Source organism: Melospiza georgiana, chromosome 2 (assembly GCF_028018845.1).
Source record: "Melospiza georgiana isolate bMelGeo1 chromosome 2, bMelGeo1.pri, whole genome shotgun sequence".
Classification (NCBI taxonomy): domain Eukaryota; kingdom Metazoa; phylum Chordata; class Aves; order Passeriformes; family Passerellidae; genus Melospiza; species Melospiza georgiana.
Genome location: NC_080431.1, coordinates 31,103,271 through 31,127,654, shown reverse-complemented (window position 1 = coordinate 31,127,654; position 24,384 = coordinate 31,103,271). Strand labels below are relative to the sequence as shown.

The window sequence follows — 24,384 nt, the reverse complement described above, 5'->3', positions numbered from 1 at the left end:
CTCTAGGAATCCTTCCTCTGCTCTCTGACTATATCTAGATCACAGTACAGTCACTGAAGGTGTAACAATTGTGCTGTAAACTTGGGATAATGACCAGCTGGCAGGTGTGATTGCAGCTTGCAGAATTCTGTCCTTTAGTTCATCTCTTTAATGCCTGAAACAGATTGTACTGTCACACCCTCAGATGAAGAATAATATACTCCTGCAAAAAAAACCCCCAAAACCCAAAGAAACCTCTAGTGGATTTGATTCTAGCATATCAGATGATTTGTCTTTCAGGTTGGTTTGGATTTTATCTTTGAGGAATGAAGTGAAAGAAATAAAAGAAGCAAAAACCCCCACCAAAACAAACAAAACTGAATGGAAAGCAACTCAGTGAACAAGGTGGAATGGTTGCTTTCCACTAACCTTTTTTAGTTTCAGGAAAAATTAAACACTCGTGAATTGTTTGGAAGAATTAAGCATAGGTGGATTATCTGGGAACAGTATATGCTATGGCTGCCATTAGTAACCTGTGTAACTATAGTAGCTTTCTGCTCACAAAGCTTGGTTGGACCTGGCAAGAGGTGGTATAGCTCCAAGGCTTCCTTTACTTGTGTTGGAATATATTGTTTTTCCTTTATAACATTGAAAGATCAGCTGTCTTACAAATGTGATGGCCTTCTCAGCCCTTGGCTGGTTTCTCCTTTCTGTGATGCAACGTGAAAAGTATTTTCAAGCTTAATCATGCTAAAGGGCTGTATAGGGAGTGCTCACATTCCAGTTACTGACAGCCACTGTTACTTCCAAATCAATATGAGCTTACAGTAAACTTTAAATTTGATCAATTTTTGAACTGTCCTAAGTTCACTACCCTTGTGGAAGATGCAACTGAATTCTCCAATTAAGCCATTTATGTGAACATAGGCTTCCTTATTTTATCATTTTTCTAATATAGTCCATATTTGTATCTTTTTTCCTCAGTCTTTTCATGGGACACCCTGTAGTTTCTACTACTTCAAAAGTTGCAGAAATCAAAAGATTTCTGCAGCTTTTGAAAACAGTTCTTTAAGACAGAATTGACAGATTGAGTTCTGGCAGTTCCTGTCACTGCTGTTTTGTGTTTCCTACTAGATGATATCTGTTAAGGCTTTTTATACTATTTTTGTTTCCTCGTGGGTGATTAAGTGTGACTTTGCCAGAGCTGTCTGTATTGATGCATCTTTGGTGTGGTATCATTTTGTCTGTATGATTATTTTTGTTTATGGCTAACTGCCATTACATTGTAAAATGACTTGCTTAAATAATATCCATCTGAATCTCCTTTTTGATTCACTTACAAATCTGTGATATAATCTATTGTGTTTTCTCTGAAATAGCGTGTGTATACTGCTTTTTCCTGTGATGTGCAATAATGGCAAGCTATAGGAACTGTCTGTGTAGAAGTTGGTTGAGAGCAGAAGTCTAGGGGAAAAAGACCTCTTTTTCCTCAGATTGCTGTCAGGAGCCTGGGATAGGGAAGACTGAGAGCTTAGCTAGCATCTAAAGTCTTCTTCTCCCCTCTGTAAGGGCCAGCCTGCTGTGTGCCCAGCAGTGAAGGCCTCTCCCCATCACCACTGTGTACAGGCATATGCATGCATGCTCTTGTGAGAATTTCTTTAGGTAGTTCTTGGAACAAGAGGGAAAGAAGATGGTATAGGAGAGAGTATATTTTATATAAAAAGTTTTGCTTAACCTAATGACCTCCTATGTAGAGCTTCTGAATTTTTTCTGGTTACTGTTTGTGGGTGTTTGCATGGAGAAGGGCAATTCTCTGAGCTTTAATCCACTTGGTGAGGGAATGAAAGACTATGGACATTTCCTCAAGATGTCAGTGTATGAGATGTTTTTAATGTAATGGCATACTGCAACAGGCCTAACTCCTTGTTTCTTCTATAGTGGGACACACTGTGTTCAAGATGGTGCCTTATAACTTCACATAAGCTCTATTCATCTGTGTATGATCCAAATGAAAAGGTAAGTAGTATGGTGCATGTTTTCTTTTTGATATCTTACTAGTACTAATATATGTATTATATTATGTATATAATATTATAATGTAATACTGACACTTGGTTTTTTAAGCTGCCCTCTTCTTTGTGCTTCTCCTAACAATGGTAGTTCTCTTGGTATAACCCATCACTGGTTTAATAGCATGTTTTTCTTTCTAAACCAAAAAAGAAGTTGCTTTTCCAGGATACATGTCAAGCAAGATTGGAATGCTACTTTGACTGTATCCCAAAAGGCTTAAGTGATTGTGAGCTTGGGAAAGTCACATACTGGCCTGAACATGTTATAATTATGAAACAACTGTTAATGTTTTTTGTAGTGTGGGTGGTAATGGGCCTGTTAAAACATTCAGGAGCTAGACTAGCCAAAAGCTGTTTGTGGAAACAAAACTCTGTAACAGTGGCAGCATGATTGGTAGATGACCTGGCATGGGGTGAGAACTTCAGACCTTGGAAAAAGATGGGCCTTTAAGGCCTGTGGAGAATAGCAAATCCTCATCTTGGGAGTTGTGCAGTAGTAATCTCAATTTACAGTTACGAGCCAAGAAAAACTTTCCTTCTGGAAGATTGTCTTGGCATGGCCTCTGAAGTAACACATTTGGAAAAATAATGTGATTGAAGGTACAGTAATATTCAATGGCAAGGATGCCAGCAATTCAGGACTGATAGGCTTGTCCTTACACACCAGTGTAGAAGCAATTAACTAGAATTGAAACAGTATTAGGAAATGGGGAAAACCAGCATGTACCTAGAACTGTAGCTTTACAGGTTTTTTTCAGAAGCTTTCTTTTTCTTAAGGTTCTTGCATAGTTAAGATCCTTTTGCTTTTCTAAATGCATAATTATACTTAGGCCATATAGTTGGGTATTTGGCTTCTCTCAGTTAGGAGCTGTGTAATGTCAACCAGTGACTACCACAGACAAAGGAAGGGACAGTGAACAAAACAAACCTGAAAAGCACTTAAACTGTCTTTGCAATGACAAGACTTTCATGTGACACCTTTTCAGCCTAATTAGTGGAAATTATATTAAAAATGTTACTCCAAAGCAGTATGTGATTTTAATTTTTTTTTATTGTGCTGAGCTGGAGTCTAATCTGTGTCTTTAGACAGACTAGAATTGAAAAATTAAAATGTTAAATATTCTTATCTTGATGTTGAAAGTCTTGTCTTGTACTGTGATCACAGCTGATTAATAAAGCAGGATTTATGTACCAAGAACTAGGCTGGTGGTGAACTTGAATCATGACACTTTTCAGCACCAGGTATTTGGGAGTATTTTTTTAATTCCCCCTCAAGTCTATATGCCTGAAAATCTGTAGGTACCTAGAATGCTGAAATTTAGACTCAGGAACAGTTTGTGTATTATGATGTTGATAACCTTTTTAGACCAGATCACCAGTTAAGAACTCTTCAAAAAAGTTGCTAGTTCCTATGGTGTTCTTAAAGTATTGGTACCTCTGATAATTGAGCTTGTTTAAGATCCATCTGAGTCAGGTATGCCTGTGCACTGGGCAGTGGTATTCAGCAAACCTGGCTGAATTTACTGTGTAAGCTTGCTGCAGCTCTCACCTGGAGGGGTTTCTTATCACTTTATTTCCATATGGTGTTATCACATGGTAGTATTTTTAAACTGGTCATGTGATGTCAGCTCAGCCCTGACTTTGAGAAAGTAAATTTGGTTAAGGGCACCTTGAGTTTCTCTGGAGTGTAGAGCAAATAATGTGTTCTAGTCTGTCAATAGCAGTTCCTATTGGGGCTTTGCAGTGTTCCTTCCTCTCCTCGGGCACCTATCTTCCTCTCTTTAAATTAGCTAATGCCTGTGAGGCTAGTAAACCCTTTAGTTGTTGTAGTGGCAATACCTCCTCTTCCCCTGGTCCTTCTGAAGGCAAGCTGTTTGGTGTAGTGGAGGAAGGATAGCTGTCAAATGTCTTTGGGTATCATTTGATAACCTTGATGTGTATAACTGCAGACTGCCCCTAAAGGACAGTCCTGCTGGTTCCCTATTGTATGTTTTTCATTTGGAGCATGGGAGGCACAGTAGGACTGTTCACAAACTTGGGATGTGTCCTGGAGCTGCACCCCTGTGGTCTGGGGTGTGGAAAGCAGTGGGGTAAGCATGTCACCCAGGACAGTCCCTTTCAGTGGCAGTCTGTATTTATAACTGAGCAGGTGCAGTTCCAAAGTGCCCCTGTGTTTAGTAGCAAGGCCCATGACAGCAATAATCCTCACTCCTAGCAATGAGATTTTCATGCTGAGCAACTGTGCTGCTCTGCCACTCTTTTCTTAATGGGAAAGGGTGTAAGGCTTGTTGACTTCCAGCAGCTTGGTATCTCCTCTTACAGGCATGATCTAGAAGTGTTGAAGGTACATTTGCAGCATTAGTGCATTCCAATGTGAAAGGTGGCAGTGAATTTCAGGCGAGTAGTTAGCTTGATTTGCTATTCTGTTGCATTGCAGATGCTAGTTAGTATTTAGTGTGTAACAATGTCCTGATGGCCATGCAGGATTTTGCTGACTTCCTCAGATAGGAGAAGGGGTAAGGCTGGTACAACTCAGCAGGGTATGCCTGTTCAGGGTCAAACTGTCAGTCTTTTATCCTCCACAACCTAGGCATTGTGGAGCCTCTCTTCCTTATGATTGGAGTGCCTTTTAAAGGGCTCCCATAATTGAGTGTTGTGTTCCAGGTCATCTACACTGGTTATGGGTAGTGACCACTGTACCTGCTAGCATTGTACCTGTATAATAGCAGCATGTGTCTGTGCTGCTTCCAGGCAACATAAAACTGCCCCTCTTCCCTGGGCTTGGCTGACTTCTAGAGCTGCTGTAGGGTTCTAGTTGGCAAGGAGATCCAAGGGAGGTTGGTGTGAATAGTCAAAGCCTTTTTCTTCTAGGTGTGTGCTAGGTAGATCTAGTATAGCATGCTGTTTGTTATATCATCATTTAAATCAGAAGAGCTCTTTTAAAAGTAGGTGATCTCAGAATTATAAGCTCCTGGATAAACCATGGTTTTAGTGGAAGTGAAGGAAAAAAGAATACATGTTTCTGAAGGGAGAAAAACTTGTGTTCTTTTTGTTTCTCAAGACTCTTATTGTTCTTTTCCCTTCAGACTTTTGAAAAACTGCTAATTGCCAACAGAGGAGAGATTGCATGCCGAGTAAGTATGTAACATTTTTGTCTTTTTATATTTAATTCTGAAAGTATCAGTGTTTAAATATTGGTAATTGTCACTTCTTATGTGGTAGGTCATCAAAACGTGTAAGAAGATGGGGATCAAAACGGTTGCCATACACAGTGATGTCGATGCCAATGCTGTGAGTACTACTTAATTCAAGTGGTAGATGAGGTTTTAGTAATTCAGCAAGACTGCAGCTGTTATGTAGTCTGATTATTGTTGTAGGCATGTTGGCAATTCTGAAGTATCTTTGGATATGCCCTTTTCCTCTATGTGCTTGAAGTGAGGGGACATAGCAAGGTGGAGGAAGGACTGGATAAGTATTTAGCATGTTTTGTCTGTGAACTCTTCTGTGTTTGTGTAAATGCTACCTTTCTCTTTGTGTGGATTAAGCTAGATATATGTGCATCTATGTAGATGTGGGCAACAAGTGTAAGAGTAGCAGTAAAACCTAAATTGTTTTGCTAATATGCACAAAAAAGCAATGAAGAGTGGATCCTAGAAGAAGGTATAAAGCTTAGTATAAATTTTTCCTGTGTCTGGTAAATCTTTTTCATTACTTTCCAGAGAAATGTCCCCTTCTACCAGGTATCCTAAACAGGCTTAATGGAGCTGTTCCCTTCGATGAGGCTATTGATGTGCCTTCAATATTCAGCAGCATACCAGAAAGGGGGTAAAATGGCTTTTTAGACAAGCAAGGTACATGTATTGCCCATTTTCAGGTTTTGTAGTCTCTTCATTATCATTCATGGCAACAGTAACAGGATAATTTCTTGTGTGGTATAACAGCAAGTGTAGTCATACTTGCATATTCCTGTTGACTAGAGACAACACAGTATTCCTTGCCTGCAAGAACTGCTACAGGAGAAATGACCAGGTGTACCCCCATGTTCCAGGAAAGTTTGTTGAAATCTGGAAGGTAGTTAAACCCCTGTATTATGATTTAATAAGTCACTCAGACAAGCTAACAGAAAAAAAAGTGTGTTTTGTGTAGGACAGGACTTCTGAATATAGGTGGTGAGTTACTCAACATTGGAAAAACAGACATGGTTCATGAAATCTGAAAGTAGTTAGAGCTTAGGTGTTTTCAGAGTTAAATGAAAGGTGGGAGCTGTTGGGAGTTTTGGACTTTGACATAGCTTTTGTCTGAGTCCCTTTGTGGTCCTATTACTACATGAACAGCTCAGCTTGTATGAATAGGCTGTAGATTGAGCAAGGGACTGAAATGGGACTTTCTGAAATACTGTACTGAAATACTGTACTGATGGATTTTTATGGCATGTATTTCTTTCTTTGAGGTGAATGGAAAGTACACTTGGTCTGGGTTTCAACTGGTAGCTATAACTGGTAATGTGGTAGCTTGTGGGTGCTCAATGGGCTGTGAAATGAATTCTTAATGGGTGAATGTCAGACATCATGATAAATTCTAATTCTTTTGGAAGCCAAGGGTTATGTGAATATGAATACAAACTACTCTGTATGATCTGTGATTCCTCTAGTAAAACTGAAGCATGCTGATGGGTACTTGAATTCCATCTCATGTATATAGTATCTGCTGTAAAGATAAATGGATTCACTGTTTAGCAGCACTGCATAGCCTTTTCACTGGCATGAATTCATCCTGGAAATAGACTTAAAAAGCTGTTTAAAAAAGATCCACATGTTCTTTCACCAGTCCATAACAGAGTTGAGAAAATGAATTGGTCTTCTCTCTAGTGTGTCTGTTGATTGTGTGGATTCTGCTATGAACTGGAAACTGTGACAAGATCTGAAAGCAGTAAGTAAAAACCAAGATTAAAGAACATAATAAGAGAGTAAGAATGGCATGAAAAAGTCCAACTCGTGACCTTAGGGGGAAGGGTGTACAAATAGTGCATTACAAAAAGGTAATTGAAAATATGTCTATGCTGCTTTGAGCTACAGTGCTGTATTAGCTTTAAAATACAAATAGGGTCTTTAATTTGTAATAATTCCCAAGAGAAAGAAAATCCAAGGTGGTATCTCAGAAATGCATTAATATACTCATGGTAGTTCATCAAGATAACATTAAGTGTGTTAGAGGGGATGCTGCCGTTTTGAGTTTATGGACAAGAGATGAGGCTTTAACAAATGCTGTAAGGGTGATGCAGTGTCTGCTTAGCTCTCTGGAGCCTTACCTAAAGACTCACCAAACTTATCTGTATGAGGTTAAGCATTAGCTGTGTGCATTGAAGAGGCTCCAGGTATTTAAAGGAAAATGAGAGGAAGGCTTCTAGGAAAACTATTCTAAGTACTTAAGCTAGTGGTATGAAATCTAAGCTAGCTTTTTGGGTTTAATTATACATGTTGTTTGTCTACCGTAGATCCTTCAGTCACTGCCCTGTGTGCTTGCACTGGGAAAGAGTTTACTTAAAGTTGTCTGTTTTAATGACTTGGGTACTTCTAGTTTTTCATTATGGGAATAACCTGGCCCATTGCAGTGATGTGATTGCCATTTTGGATGACCTTGATAGATGAGCCCACAGGCCAAATTCTTTTACTCTGTTACTTACAGTAAAGTCACCAACAATAGTTGTCCATAATTCTGTCCAATGTTTCATCAACAGCATCCTTCTTGGTTGTACCAGTCATAGCAAAATGTCCAATGTTTTGAAGTCATGCTCAGGAGCTGATGCAACCTGCCAAAGGAATCTCTGTCCTCATGGAGCTAGGAAAAATGTGTTTGCTTAGTGATGGGATGCTGCAAGAGAGTTGTTAGTATTCTCTTGATTTTGTGCTGACAGGATATATCACTCCTTCATGACTTGTATTGCAAAAGTAATGAATATGATAGGCAGCTACCCTGATGATGATGGTCACTGAACCAAAGACAGAAATAGCTGTAAAGATGTGCTGTTGAACTGGGTGCCCATCCCAGCAGTTTGTCTTTACTGAAAATAGTGGGACTGGGTTTTTAGTAACCAAAGTAGGTAGGGATATCTTAAAAATAAATTTTTATTAACATGTTTAGAAGTAGCACTAGCTACAGTAGGTAAATTTTATGCTTAGAACTTGGAGTAACCTTTGAGATGTAGTTAGAGCCCCTTATTACATGTCATCTGTATAGCTACTCACTGAGAAGGAGGTAGCCTGATACTCTTAATATGAATCAATTGTAACCAATATAACTGTAAAAGGAGGGCAGTCCAGTTGGTTTGTTACTGACTCTGGTTTTGTCGTACTGTTTGAAAACACAACTGAAATTGAACAGAAGCAAAGTTGTTCAGCACGCTCACTAAGTATTTAAGGTGAGAAAGAAAACAGGTATCACAGGGTATTTAGCAATTCAGGCTTTTCAGTGATAGCTTCTAGTTTATTCCTTATTTAGTGATATGCATTAAATGATTCAAGCAGTCGTTTTCACTAATGTTTGTACAGGAATTGTATACACAATCTTAAAATAATGCTGTTAGAATAGAAGTACTACAAGACTTGTGAGTTATCTTAACCTAGAGCTCTAGTTTGATTTCTTTTGGTTGAATGCTTGACCTTTTAAAAATTTTCAGATTACTGAAATCTTTGTGGAATTTACAGTGCTGAATAGAGGTGATGCAAATAAACAAAGTGCACATAAGCTTTCCATAAAACAGCTTTTTCTTGTTTTTCACACTTAGTTTCTGTGGAGCACCATGGCAAATGTCTTGAGTATGCTGTTAGAGCAATATCAATCTGGACATATTTACCATAAGTAGATAAAACTAGTAACTAGACTATAAGAGCATAAAGGAATTTTCATTTCAAGGAATTTAAACTTTGCTGTTATGAGGAGGAGGCAGCAGAGAGGACTGTTATAAACTGGGAATGTGGCAAAAATGGAACAACCTGCTGAGAACCAAATAAAGTTTACCTGAAGAGGGAGAATACAAAAAACAAAATATACTGCTTTGTGTTATTAATTTTAAAAATTACCAAAGATCTGAAAGATTTTTATAGGTGAATATTGTTATGGCGATAGGGAAGAGAATGTTAACAAAACTTAAAAGGAGATAGGTGACTTCAGAGACTTTTGGATGCTTCTGTATTAATGCAAATTTATAGATAGTCGGAAATGGTATTGAATTGCATTTAGTTTTGTGGAGGTGAGAGGATGTGTGAACTGGTGGGAAAAACAGCCTGACAAAATGGCTGCTGAGACCTCCATAGAGCATTACAGTTGCTTATGTGGTACTGAATAAAATAGATCATAATGGATGCTTTCAGGCTCATGAAAATAGTGGCTAATACTCTTTGATTGCATCTGTTATTTTGGGGAAAGCTGAGAAAAAAAGTTGTATGCTGTTCCAAATGCTAAGTTTTGTTGGTTTTTTTAACTTCAGTGTTCAGCTTTCAAAACACTGATTCTTTACACTTGAATAGGTAAAGTGGGGAAGGACCAGTAAAATTCAGATTTTTTTTTTTAATTAAAACATCTGGTGGAATTATTTTTGATATGAGAAAACAAGCAAAGAAGTTTCATCTGAACAAGAGTAATCATATGTACTTTTCCCCCTGAACTGATTGGAATAGAGGGTTAAGATGAAAGAGCCTCCTCAACCATAAATGTAACACTGATGGTGCAAACATTGTCAAGGAAAGCTAGAGAACTATTGTAATGCCTAACATAATCAGCTAAAAGTATGATAAATGAAGAACAAGCTTTCACTAATTGGATCTGAACAAAAGAAGGTATAGCATAAAGCAGTGAATGAGATATAATTTTACTTGGCATTTTTTAACACAGCAGGGATTCTATAGCCATATGAAGCAATGAACTATAAATGACTGAAAAAATCCCATGGGAAAGTAATGTAAACTACTAAAACTTAACAGAGTAGTGAGCAGTGAGTTATTCTTCTTTCATATAAGGTTTTTCCTATCAGTCACTTAAGACTTCAGGTGTTGTATTAAACTGCCTGTTTTAAATCTTGTTCTGCCACATAATATAAAATGAAAAATAATGCAAATGCTTTTATTGATGTAATAGTAATTACACAGAATTGAGCTGTTCTCCAGAAAGTGTAGTCTTTTGAGAGACAGAAAATGGAAAAAATAAGTTAACTAGCAATGGAAGATCTATATTCCTTTCCTAACTTTTTTTTTAAGCTGGGAGTCTGAGACAGAAGGAGGCTGGGGAAAAATCTGGTTTAGGGAAACTGCAAAGTTGATAAGGGTTATAAATTTCTAGACCATGTCTTTATTGAGCTGAATGAATTTGAGTAAGATGAGATTATTTTCTGCAACAATGTAAACTGAGAATTTTGCTGTAGACTTCTCTATAGCTTAATGGGATGCTGTCAGTTTTTGTTCTTAAGAAATCCAGCTGGCAAAAATAAGTATTTGAGGGCAATTTGGCATTTAAGTTTTAATGTAAAAAGTTTGTTACTTTGTAAAGTGAAATTTTATCTAAAACTGAGGAGTTTTATTTACTTGTAGCTAACTTAGAAATTTCAACATTTGTCCAAACTCTCATTTACTTTTTTTTTTCTTTTAAAATGTGCAAAGCTTTCTTCCATCATCTGCTACAAAACTAGAAATTCAGTCATTTTGACAGCTCATTGTCTCCCAATGGCATTTCAGGGATTTATACTCAGAAAACTTGGAGAGATCTGTTTTGATTACCTATATGAAAATGAAACTAGTATTTTAATGCCATTTTGAAGTACATGATTCTTGGGCTGTTGTCCAGAGTGTATAGAGTGGACTTTGTCTCCCTGTACTGTCTGGAGAAATTCACTCCTCCTAAGTGGTAGTATTTGCAAGGTGTGCAAAACAGTTGCTGTTGTGCTCTTTTGTTTCAAAGGCAAGACAGCGTGTTGTTCATTTCTTCACGAGCGGGGATGGAGATGATGTTACTGTCCTGTCTCCATGCTTTGAGTGAGCTCCTGGACAGTTTTGTAAAGCATGAGAAATGCAGATGGTGGCAATCCCATGAAGGGAAATACCTCTGTGGAAGGAGTGTGCTTTTGGTCAGAATTGTAGCTTGCTTGCCAGTAATTTGCCTTTTTTTAAAAAAGTTTATCATTGCTTTGAAACTGAGTGGGTTGCTGGAGGAAGTAATTTTTCATTGACTATAGTGAAAAGTGCAAGCTTGAGCTGCTCTAGAATCCTAAAGTTTCAGCCTTTTAGTGTGGTTTAATCAGTGATGGGATGATGTGAAATGCATATATGACCTCTGAAATGAGTCAGACTCCTGTTGCATTGTTTGATGGTCAAGCTGAATGTCTATTTTGTTGGCTTCTTGTTGGAACTCTACCACTAAGAAGCAGAGGAAGGATGTAGAATAGGATGCTTTAGGCATCACACTGCAGCCCAATTGAGGACACTGCCTTGCAGGTGGAAAGTGTATGTTGTAAAGAAGGAATTGATACCTGATCTTTTGACTTTTGTGGGGATGGTTATTTAGGGATGGTTATTTAATTACCAAGCTGATTTATTTGAAGGATCAATGCATGGATTAAAAATAATCTGTCACAAAGCTCATTTAGGGAAAGTGGCTGTTGTTGGAAGTACTGAACTATCCTTGGGAGAGGAAAATGTGGGAGCCCAGTGAGCAAAGTAAATTGCAGCTTAAAGGTGCAGGTCCTCAGTGCTGTGGAGAGTCAAGTGGTGCTTCTGTGAATGTCTACATCAGTGTAGTGGGGAGTAGCAGAAGTGTCTCTGTGGAGTGAGTTGGTTCATGCTGAAGACATGGTGTTCTTCCTTTCTGCCTTTCAGTATCTCTGTGTGCTTGGTTCTAGTCTGGTGCTGAGGGTTTGGTGTCTGCTTGTGGTGGTTTGCTGTGCCTAGCAGGTATCTGGTTCATGTGCTTTGAGACAGCTGAGTGTTAGAGACAAATGTGTTTTAAGTGGGGGTGACTGAGAGATTTACTTTTAAAAAAACAGTTCTGATTTGAACTTTAATACTGATGTGTCATTCTTAATTGCTTGCTTAGGACTGCATCCTGGTGCTCTAACGCTTCTCTGATCTTGTGCTGGGTTGTTTCCATGCTCTGAACACACCAGACACCTTGATCAAGTTAGTTAAAACTTTTTTCTATGACCTTTTTATATTAAAATATTTCATTGGTATGTGTGACAGATGCTGTAGCCATTTATAGAAACCGGCTGAGTTGCGGTAGGTCAGTAAAGTGACTTTTATTGCCTTGGCTGGCTGCAGGGCTCTGATGCTGTACCCCGAGCTATGGGGTTTGGAGGGATGTACAGGCATCTCTGTGATCAGGTCTTAAGCTTTAGGCTGACCAGAGCTGAATCATTAGGCTTCACCTGTTCTAGAGCTTTGCCTCTCTTGGACAGCAGTGGCAGAGAGCAGGCAGTTCCTTCCTCCTCAGTTATGTGCTGAGGGCACTGCCATCAGCAGTTCTGGATCAATGTCTCCTGCTGCCATAATTCTGGCTCAAACATACTGTCCTTATTACATTGGGTTTCCCCAGGAAACCAAGTTGGTGTACATCTATTATAGCCTGTTTGCTTTGTGCTCATCTCTAAACCTTTTCAGAGGGTGGTGGAAAATGCTGTAAGTAGTAATTTTAATCCAATTGAACATTGTCAATGTGATAAAAAAGATAGTTCTGCTATCTTCCTCTGCAAGAGGGGAGCTGCAGCAGCATGGTTTCCTGCTGCCTCACTTCCTTGGATACAGAGTGTAAGGTCCCTTTGATTCCTCTTTTGAGGCTTTGAGTGTCTTGTCTTTTTCCTGATTTCATCCTTCACCCATGTCCTCAGCAGCAGCTGCTTCATTGTGTAAATTCATTGCTCCTGTGGTTCATATTTTCCCAGTTGTGGTATTTATCAGCTGTGGTTGTGGTTATTCAAGGATGATCTGTTTTCAGGCACTATTAACGAACAATACTATTTGGTAATACTATCTGTGGTTTCTTATCTGTGTGGGTGTAAATACTGGTGAAAAGGCCCTGGGCTGGATTTCTTTTTAGAACTTGGATGAGCTCTAGACAGAGAGTGACCTAAGGCAGATTTTCTATGAGTAATGTTCACAAGTACTTAGAAAATTACTTCCACAATTGATGTAAGACTGTGCTGTCTACTAAGAGTAGTTCTCTGCCTTCCTATCTTTTGTGTACCTACCATGTGTGCAGCCTTTTGTTAAATGGATCCAGGCTGCTTATCTATATGAGAACAGTGGGAGAAAGAAAAGAAAGAAATGTGGATCAGCAAGCTGATGTGGCTCTTTGCATAGGTTAATGAATGCTAGAGCTGATGGCATCAGGACACATGGCTGGGGACAAGGAGAATGAATACCTGATTAACCTTTTGAGAGGCAGTGTAGATTTAGTGTCTTGAGTTAATGCCATCACACATCCTAATAGTGGAGGCTGTGGGGAGAAGAGAGCAGGGGAGAAAATATGTATCAGAGATGCAGGTTCGCACAATGTGAAGAGCTGGATTGGTGAGCAGAGCTGTCTTAACAGATCCTAGTAAGAAGTGTTGTATTTAAAACCAGATACTTTCCTTGGTTTTTAGCTGAAGAAAAAGTTGCCAGGTAGTTGTGAAGTCTGGGATTCCACAGATGAGGTCCTGGTACCATTTTTCTAGGGAGGGGTGTTAAACAAGAAACTGAATTGCTTATGAGGTGTCTGAAAGATTGAAAAACTGAAGATGGGAGACAGGAAATGAAGACACAATTTGTTATGTATAAGGTATAGGTGTATATGTCCTTTTATGGGTGTTGTGGTTTTGGGTTCTATTCTTTCACCTTTTCACAAAAAGCATCTGTCACTTGTTTACTTTCATCAAGAAAACACTATATAAAGGATGAGATTTACTTATTACTGCTGAATTGTATGTAGGCAGCAACTAGCATCCTTTGATAGCTGTTTGAAACCAAGCAACCCCCCCAAACCCTTTATGTATCTTGTTTATTATACAGGAAGAATGGTAATCAGTGTTTGACTAGATGGTGCAAACTAATGGTGTACTGAGTGGTGGCTTGGATTTATAGAAACACATGTATTCTGTACAGTACCTCCTGCATTCTGCCTCTGTCTTGCTAATTGGGCAGTGCTTCAAGTTTTATTCCTGGATTTTAATTGGATTATAACATTGCATGAATTCTCACAGTCCCTTTGTAGCTGGTGTTTAATGTCAGCTCACCTGTTGACCTGTAATGTTACTGGCCTTGTAAAACAGCTGCTGACAGTTTTTAAAGTGAAATTGTTTTTAATGTGGTTTTACCTGTTGACAAATTTGTGACAGCATATCATCTCCCTTGTCTGCTTTTTGTGGCAAAGGAGCATCCCTGTCCAGGAAGTGTATCTCCTAGGTTGATCTCTTGTAATTTTGCTTGGGTGGGGGCCTGCATCAAACTGGTGTTTAATGCATTTAGCAAGAAGCCAGGGGAGCTTAGTGCTTGTTTGTATAAGTCAATTTCTTTCTTAAAACTTTTAAAATAGATATTTGTCTGTTCTTGGATGATATCAACATTATATTTCTGAAGGATGCTGTGAAAGTAACTTTAGTCAAATAATGGGATTTGGTATCTTATGATACTTCCAGCAAAAGTTTCCCCTGCCCTCATTAATTCCTTATTGTGCCGTGTTGTAAGAGTAGATGAGAAGCATTGAGTAACTGAACATGTGTTAATCATCAATCTCTCCAACAGCCATAAGTTGGTACTAAAAAGTTTGTGGAAGGAGTAGGGCTGATATCTTTCATGACTTGGACTGTAGCAATTGCCTGGTGCCTCTCTGAGAGTGAGAGTAGGAGCTAGGGGCCCTTATAAATGTGAGCTGTGCTCTGGTTCAGGCACTGAGTTGTAGGGGAAGGAGCTGCAGGGAGATGAGCTGACTTGCAGGATCAGGAAGGACAAACAGACTGACAGGCTCTTTCCAGAGAAGCTGCAGAGCCAACAGATTTGTGTGAGACAAATATGCTTGATTAAGTGGAGGACAGAGAACTTCAGGGGAGGCTGATTCCTGTCACAGGCCAGGTAGTGTTGGATGCTGTAGACTTGATCATGAATGAGAAGCAGATAAAGTCAGCTCTGGAAAACTGGAGGAAATGTAATCATTTCAAGTCACTAGTACATATGTGGGACAGTGAAAACAACTGAGGAGTCTTTGTGAATGTGGGGAGAATGATTTCTTGACAGAAGTGATTGAGTTAATTAGAGGAGGTGCTGTGCTGGACCTCTTACAGAGGGATGAGGTAATCAGGGGTGTGAAGCCTGGGACTACTGAGAAATAGTGATGTTTAAGTTTCCAGGAGGAGCAAGACTGACAAACAGCAGAATTGCAACCATGGACTTTGGAAGTGCAATTATATTTTCCCAAGCCAAGGATTTGCTTGGCTGGGTGTCATGAGAGGCTGTTTTGAAGTCAAAGTGGCTCAGGAGAGTTTTATACTCAATGTAGTCCTCTCTGAGCAGAGGAACTTGGGCAGGCTTCAAATGTACAGAACATATGAAGGATGAAGGCAGGGAGATGCAGGGGCTTAATTAAGGAAACCAAAGCTCTGGTGGTGTTGACTGTATACGGAAGGAGTGAAGGGATGGGAGGAAGCTTTTGTGTAGAAGCTGAATTTGTGGGGTAGTCAACTTAGGTAAACTACTGTGTGATTGAAAAAATGGATCAGCTCTGAGAGGTCCTGTCTCTTGCATGTCCGCTGTAATTGTTGTTCAGTTTTATTCACTGTTTTTTTAAAAAGCTGATATGGTGGGAGAAGAACTTGCAAAGCAGAACAGACTAAACTTTTTGCTGTTATGCTGACAAATGGGCAAATACATGATTAATAATAGTCCTTGGTTATGCAATGTGAAAGAAAGTGCTATGTATTTGACCATTTATTGCATCACACTTTGAGAAAAGGAAGCCTCTTCACAGGTAATTTAAAAGCTTATTATGGAAGTATGACCTATGGTATTTATTTGGTTATTGATTTTTTTTTTTACTTGGGGAATGTTTTTTTAAATTGATTTTCACCTGTAGCAGAACTATCAGGTTCAGCTTTGAGAAAACCTTCACTGAAAAAGGCTTTCATTGGCATAATAAAATTACCAAAATACTGATGTGATTCTGAGAAGGTCTAAAAGCTAATAATAAAAGTACATATAAACCTTTTTTTGTAATGTTAATTTTATTGAAAGTTGAGTGTCAAATTTCAAGAATAATGTCCAGGGAAGTTTAATTATAGCTTATGTTTATTACAAACTTTCACTTATAATGTTGTTGATCTTATGGTTAATGTTTTCCAATTTTGTATAAGGTGCTTTAGGTGTTTAAAAGCTCTTCAGTTCAACCCTTGGGGGATGGTTTCATTCCAACATGCACAGCTATTGTGCTTAACTAGAACATTTGGATGATGCTGCTGGTTTAAGGATTGGAACTGTCAGTCCCCTAGAAATGCTCCTGAACTCAAGAAAAATTTATTTGCTGACCCAGATTGATTTTTATTTTTTTTTCCCCCTTAAAGGCCTTTCCTGAATATAACAAAGATAGTTGTATTTCCTGACCAGTTTGTGCTCTGTGGAGGTGTGAAACCCTACTTGAAATATGTTGAGGACTAACACAGGGGGAAAAAAAAGCTTAAAGAAAGCCCAGGGAGGAAGCAAAAAGCAAGCAGCTGTGATTACAAGTTTTAGGTGCTGTGGCACTTGTGTAGTGTTAGGGCTTTGGCAGGTGGGCAGTGTGCTGCAGTGAGGGCTTGGCGCTGGAAGCCTGCCCAGCCTGCCTGCCTGCTGGCACTCCAGGTCACTCACTTGGGCTGTGAGAAAGGATCCCCAGTGCCCTTGGGTGTGGGTGACTTAGTCCTGCTTGCTTGTGTGCATTTAGCAGCTGCAAACCCTGGGTGTATGGGAGGGAAGGGACTGTGCTTGGGGGGCTGCTTTTGCACGCTAGTGCCTGATAAAATCAGAGCCTGCGCTTTGCAAACCTTTCCTTTTGTGAAAGAGTCAAATGTAGAATGGTCGAGCTCAGGCAGCTTCACTGCCTGCCACAGTGAGTGGTTGTGGGGATTTGAAAACCCATTGATGTCCTTTTGTTTTTCTCTTATGCTTTCAGCCAGATCCTGCTTTGCTTGCTCTTAAATTTTAGGTTAGACTAAACTTAACTATTTGTGCTTGCTTGTGTTGTTTACCTCATTAAGCACAACAAAATTTTGGAGAACTGTGGAAACCACTGTTATATCTCTTGTACTTTTAGTTTGGGAAGCCATTTTTTAATGTCAGTTGTAATACTTGATAAATTCAGGAATTGATGATTCTCTATGAAGTAATTAAATGATGATTCAAAGCTTTAGTTTTTTAAGACTAGTGCTAGTAAGGATTTTGCTATTGGATTTTGTAATTTTCATGTTCTTTTATTTTTTAGATGCTAGCTTTTATTTGATAAGAGTATGTAGAGGGTCTCTAGGTACTTTAAATAGATTACTGTTTTCTGTACATACGAAATTGACTAATGTAGGAGAGATTTTAGATGTATGATTGATAGAGTTTTTGATAATAACCTGAGTTTGAGTAGCAAATGTAATTTTTGTTTTCCTTGTGATAAAGTGCAATTTGTATTGGATTTCTACTTATTAAATATTTTGAGGAGTTCTTAGTATCATTCTTGGATATGGGTTCAACTGAGCCTGAAGTTTTGTCATGCGCTTCTTGTTCAGTATCCGTGGAGCTCAAAATTGGCAGATGAACTTAGACTGTGAACTCTGCAGTGCTGACACTTGTTGACAGCAGTTTCCTATTTACTCTTTTCTTTCTTCCTTTAGAGGAAGTACTGTTACTTGGCTGCAAATTAACTTCAAGAACTTAAGAGAAAGGTGGAGGGTGTTTAAATGTCTTAATGTGTCTAACTCAGTATTCATCTGATAATAAAGTTTGCTTCTGTGCCAGTTTTTTTTTGTGCAGAGAATTTTCCAATTTAACTAACAAAACCTATAATGGGTGTTTTCTGTCAATTAGTACTGAAAGCTAATTTTTTTAATTAGGGTGCTGAGATTCAAGAAGTGACACTGCTGTGTTAAGATTTCTTTTTTTTTGGTAAAGCTCTAACATAAAGATGCCCAGCTGAACTAAAACTTATGATTATTATTACAATTTCCTGCCCTCAGATTTCTGTGAGTACAGCTAACAAATTAACTTTGGTAAATTCACTTTGCAGGCATGCATGCTTGTGTATTCTCTGCACCATTATTCTTTCTGCAGAAGAGATTTCTGTTGTATGCCTTCAAGCATTTAAGCCAACAGTAGCCTTCTCACAGCACAAATAGATCATGTGTTCTTTAAGAAGCCAGTGCTGTGGAAAGTCTGGGATGAAGGTGGCTCTTTGCTTTTAAGTTAAGATGAAAATTCAACACATTTATGGATGAATTTCATAATATAATGACAGTTCTAAAATTTTTTTAATGTCTAAGCTTGTCTGGAATGATACTTTCATTTTTGTTGCTGTTACATTTGTTTGCTGCCCGTCTCTAAAGATAGGAAGGAAAGCACTGGGGTTGCATTCAGTGGAAAAAGATTCTGATTTTGCTCATAATTTTGCCCTGCTTCATGTTCTACACTGAAGAGGTCATATTTTATTTTCAGGCTCTCTGGTTCTTTAGGGGAAAATGCTTTGAATTCCATTGTCCAAGCATGTGGTAGTTAATGTTTCTTGGATAAGTTGCTGTAAAATCTGTTGTACTTATAGCATGATTGGTAGGGTTGATAAGGTAGGTTTGATAAGCCAAAGAGGTGAGGGATGTGGGTCATAGATTTGAGAATGAGAAATCTGTGTGTGTGTGGACTGGAAACTCCCTTTTTTAGGGAGAGTATTTTGATAGGAAACTTGTGAGGAGCTCTTGAGTTTTCAACTTTGGTAGTGATCCACCCTTGCTTTGAAAAGTAGACTCTGAATAGTGTATGTCTCAGGTATGTGCATCCATACCTAAATGACTTCATTCAGGGTTTTTATGGAGCTTTGCTTTTCTGTTATATTTGCATTTACATATATTTTACAACACTTAGAATATTTGGAGGGGAAACCTCTGAGTTTCTCCTTGAAAAATGTTATGTTAACATTATCTGAACAGGAGCCTGTAAGTTTCTGCCTGTCCTGTGTAACCCCAGAGGGGGAAAGAGTACTTTGAAATGGGACAAGGGTTTCATTGAGAGCCTGTGATCGTATTTCAAACAGTCTGGGGCAGCGGAGGTGCAAGGAAGTGTGCGAGGGTTCCTGCCAAGTTCAGGCACCGTGGTGTGGGCAGGCAGTCTCGGGACGCAGAGCCAGCGTGCCTGTAGCAGCAGTACCCTCCACAGCTGCAAGAGAGCGCCCTGCTGCTCTGGCTTCTGCTGAGTGTTTAAAGTGCCTTCAGAATGTGTCTTTGGACTTGCTTTGTTCTTCTGCTTGTCTGCTCTTTGTTTTTTTCTCAATGTTTGGTTCTTAGTTTTGGCTCGTTTTTTTTTTCCTCCCTGACAATACCTAGCACAAGCAGACGTTGTTGTGAAATTTCCTCACACTTTTCCCCATATTCTTTCAATATTGCTTTCTTCTTTTCTCCTTCATCTGTTCCATGTGATGCACCATAAATTGAAGGATATGATCAGCCATTGTGCAAGTTTAGTGATGGTGCATGATGATCTTGGGCAAGAAAATAGACTGTATTACCAACCTAGAAGGTGGTGGTGTTTGTAGCTCCCTCTCTAGAACAGCTTTTAGATTCTCTGCTGGATAGCAAGCCCTGGGCTTTACCATTAGAGGTTGCTTTAGTTGTATATGTAATTGGGCTGAGAGGGATGGAAGGATGATACTATTTTGGAAATAGGGAAAGAAGTAATATTTTCTGAGAAAGCAGCTACTACTAAGTTCTTATTTTTGCTTCTTGACTGATCAGCCCACCCACCCTCATCAGATATTTATTGAAGCAAGAACATTAAGTTGTTTTCATCACAGAAAGTGAATTTTGTGCATGTCAATGAGTTTCAAAGCTAGCATTTCTTCTTTCAGACCTCTGAATGCATTTATATTGTTTCAGCAGGAAGGATGCCCAAATTGTGGAACTGAACTTTGAGACTTTAGGTTGGTTAATTTTCTTCTTAAATTAAAGAAATTTACCTGTCCTTCTCCTCCCCTTCGAAGAACCTAGATTTTTCTTTTTATCACTTGAACCCTTGAGATGAATTGCCTTGCTTCCAGCATGTCCTTTTCTGCCAGCCTATATACACATGGTAAAATGGATGAATATTTGACATTTACCGTGTTAAAACAAAAAGCCAACAAAATTCATGAAAATCTCCAAGAGCTGCATCTTATCCAGGTGGCCTGCTGTTTGAAATATGACTCCTGGTGTGTATTGTACTCTTAGCCCTAGGATTCAGTAATGAGATTGAGTGGTATCTTGCGTGAGCACTTCTGGATGATTGACAGTGAGGTGATGTGAATCATCATTTATCAGGATATTATCATGCCTACCCTTGATAATTTCTCCCTGCTGTCTGGGGAGGTGGTGAAGACAGATAGGACTTTGTGATGTCAAAGTAATTAGTGTGTGTTGGTTTCCAGCTGAACAAACTGGAAACTAATGATCAGGTAAATGAAGATGAAGTGCATTAGTGTAAGGATGAAGGTGCAAGGACCTTGGGGAAGAGCTTATCAAAATTTCATGGGGGTTATTTGAATATCTTACAATTTGTGCAGTTGCAAGCAGTATTTTTAAGCTACTAAAGGATACTTCTGCAACAGTCTATTTACATGTCCTTTGTTGATATCTCTTCCAGTGAGAGGGTCAGCACTAGGGTTAAGGACATTAGACTCTTTCCTGTAAGGACTGGGAACTCCTTATGATTTTCATGAAATCTAAACAGTCAATTTCCAGCTAATGACAGCAATTTTGAATTAAATGTTAAGGAATTTCAGTGTACACTGAAAAGGTTAGATTTTCCAGTGACTCCACCCTTTCCAAAGTGGGGAGATTTACTATCATTTGGCTCTTTATTTGACCCATGACTGGATCTGTTATATTATTAAAATATTTTACTGTTGCTTGGTGCATCTGTAAATATCTTTAAAAATGTGGACTTCACTACATAATTAGTGCTACTGCAACAGGCTTTTAACAGGCATGGTAGTTTCTTGGTACAAGTTCTAAAAATTTTATAGATGTGTCATTAGTGAAATAATTTTATAACCTGAGAAAACTTTGTGTAGGTGTGTACAGCTATGCCAATGTTGCAAATAATGCTTAATGCACAAGACTGGCTGAATATAATTGCAATACCAGCAGCAAGTGATCTGAGTTAATTTTATCACCTGTGATTAGATATTGCTAATTGTAATTAACTGATTGAAGAGCTATCTATTTTACATGCTTGCTTTTCAATTATTAAAATGGTAATTTACTCATTGCATTTATCAGTAAACTTGTATTAATATGTGCCAATTTCCCAGACACCTCCAAGAATATCATACTTATGACAGCAAAGTTTTGTAATTCAAGCCTCATGGCAAAATTATTCTTTTGGCTAATTTTTATGTACACAGCTTTTTTTTCTTTTTATTTCAGTTGCTTCTTTGGAAGTGAGTGGGCTAGAATCTCTGGCAGGAATTTGTCTGTATTAATATGGCTCATCAGAGACATTATATTTAATTGGAGAGCCTGTGGTATAGTGGCAGGAGGCTGGAGGGAATTATTTAGCATTAGCAATGGCTCGTCTGGGAGTTGTGCACTAATCAAGGAGCTTGTGTGTTAACTGGAGGGATGATGGGAGTTATGACGATTATGACATGTGAGCACATGTCTGAATGAGAACTGGACAGGCAATGAGTTAATCAAGAAATATATTAAATGGCTCCCATGCTGCTTCATTATTACTCTGTACAGTGTTTGTCAGATTGTGTACTTTAACAAAAAATAAAATCCAACAAATGGATGTTTTTGCAGGTAAAGTTAATACCAAATTTTTAAACCAAGAACCTCTTTCCTCTCTCTATTTTTGGAGTGAATGTGTACTTTTAAGTGCTGTGTTGAAAAAGAGCGAGTGCTTGGCCTGCAAAATGTATTGAAACACTCCAATCTACAAGCTTTTGTATTTTGGCAAATGCTTGTTTTCAGTAAATATGAATTGTTTCCCACTTTCAGCTAGATGTCTTTAACATATTTAAGCTTTTACATAATTAACAGCTTGCTAAAATATGAAATTTATTGTTAGCAACTTAGCTTCAAGGAAATAGAAATGCTACTATATTATGTTACCAGGATGCTCCAAATCTTATAAAGTAAAGAAACCAAACACAGTACGCTTGAACTGCAATGCATGGGCTGTTTGTATGCAAGGTAGACACATTATGTGCTCAGCATGGTTGTAGGCATCCATTTCCTATCTGTCATGAAGTTATCAGTTCTGCTGGAAAAAATCATGTTTAGAGGAAATGGAATTAATAAATTGAGCCCACTTACAAAAAGTTAAACCAACTGAATTGTATCGGTAGGCAAATTTATCCCAGAGCTACAGGACAGGTGAACATGTGCATTTTTCCCGCTATTGAGAGCACTGCCAAATTTAGTACAACTTTCTACCAAACTGTAACCTTCATGTATTAGCTTAATTAAAGCAGTATCATGGCTACTACCCAAAGTGTTAACCTGTAGGAGGTTGTTATTGAAATCCATTATCTGCGGAGTCAGTATTAGTGGTCAGCAGCAGCAGAAGTCAAACTGCAAGTAAGACCCTCCCTTGGGTGCTGTGAACTCAGCAGGTTAAACTGTCAAAGCTTCTTAAAGGATGGATAGTTAAACCCCCTGGAGTTCAAGGTAAACCAATCATTTGCTGTCAGCAGGAAATATGACTTTATTTAGCAGGTTGGAGGAGGAAAATACCCAAACCTAAATGCTGACAGGAAAGAGGATTTAGAAGGAACCATTCTGTAAGAGTGTGTGTTGCTGTGCTATGTAGATTCCATGCAGCCTGGAAAGATTTTTTTTTCCTTAAATTCCAGGCTTTTTTGAAATAGGAATTTGTTTATATAGATGTTTACTCCAGTGGCTTATAAAACTATGCCTAAAGTTGGGTTAATTTCCTAAGCCTGTGAATATTATCTATATGTTGTGAGGAGTGCAAAATTTTGTGCCTCTTAAATGGAAACAGTTGTCAGTTTGCAGAAATAAGTTTTCTTTCCTTTGGTTCTGTGCAGGTGTTGCCTGTATGGCATGTAATTATCTCTTTAACCATATAAAATAAACATAAATATATTTAGCATTGACCAAGTGTGCTGTGTTGGAGATCTAAATATGTATTAATAGAATTGGTATGTGTAGGCCACATGGATTTGATACTGTAATTAGGCTGTTCCAATAGTGGTACTTCTCATTTTGTCCAGTCTTTACTTAATCTTCAAAGGTGAAGATCTGGAGCTTTTGTCTTAGCACTTCTGAAATTCTTCTCGTAGGAAAGAGAATCCCAGAAGTGATAGATTACCATAGAAGGGTGGGAACTAGGTGGTGGGGGAGCACTTAACTATCATTCTGTTAATTGGAACAAGGTTTCTGCTTAGGTGGGGGAACTTTGTAGTGTCCTGCAAAGAATGGTCTTTTGTATATCAAGACCCATTTCCTCAAGACATGCTCCATTCTGAGACTAAATCTTCTTGATGTGCTGAAATAATACTGTCTAAGATTAATGGGATGCAATGGACACTAAAATTCTGCTCACTATCCATGAGTAACTTAAACTGGGGAAGTGTGTATCATAGGAAATAAGCTAGGAGATGGAAATGTTGTTAGGGAAAATACTCAATAAGCTAAAAATCCCCAAGCAAATAAAGGATTTTTCTAGAGTCACAGTAAATTAAAGATTTTACAATTTGAGTTGTAGCTATGGCAGAACTCTGAGGGCTGTAAGGAAAAAAAACCCCAATCATTGACAATATTTTTGTCAGATGATCTGGAAAAGAATGGGACCACATAAAGTCTGGCATCTGCAACTGTGAATGAATTGTCCAGCGTTGGTAGTACCTGTGCAAAAATTGTATTTGGACAGTGCAGATTTCCTTGTCTATTCCTGCCTGTTTGTTAGACCATACAGTCCCTACAGACTTGAGCTGCCTGCTTGTCTGTGCAGTCATTTTCCAGGAGTTCTTGATGATTTTTCTCCATTGCACTGTTTTTGTTGACTTTATCTGGACATCTGCATCTTGAAGTCTCAAAGCTGTCTTGTCTTTCAAAAGAAGACTTTTGAGGGTAGAAAACTTACAATGGGTTTTATAG

At 38.5% G+C, this 24,384-nt stretch overlaps 1 protein-coding gene across 1 annotated transcript in view; it reads left to right on the top strand.

The window, feature by feature from the left end:
- Positions 1–24,384, top strand: part of PCCA (propionyl-CoA carboxylase subunit alpha) — a 270,748-nt gene that overhangs the window by 5,777 nt on the left and 240,587 nt on the right. The window contains exons 2-4 of the mRNA XM_058044919.1: positions 1,918–1,995; positions 5,135–5,182; positions 5,271–5,339. Coding sequence (XP_057900902.1) covers positions 1,918–1,995; positions 5,135–5,182; positions 5,271–5,339 — 195 coding nt within the window. The remainder of the gene's footprint in view (positions 1–1,917; positions 1,996–5,134; positions 5,183–5,270; positions 5,340–24,384) is intronic.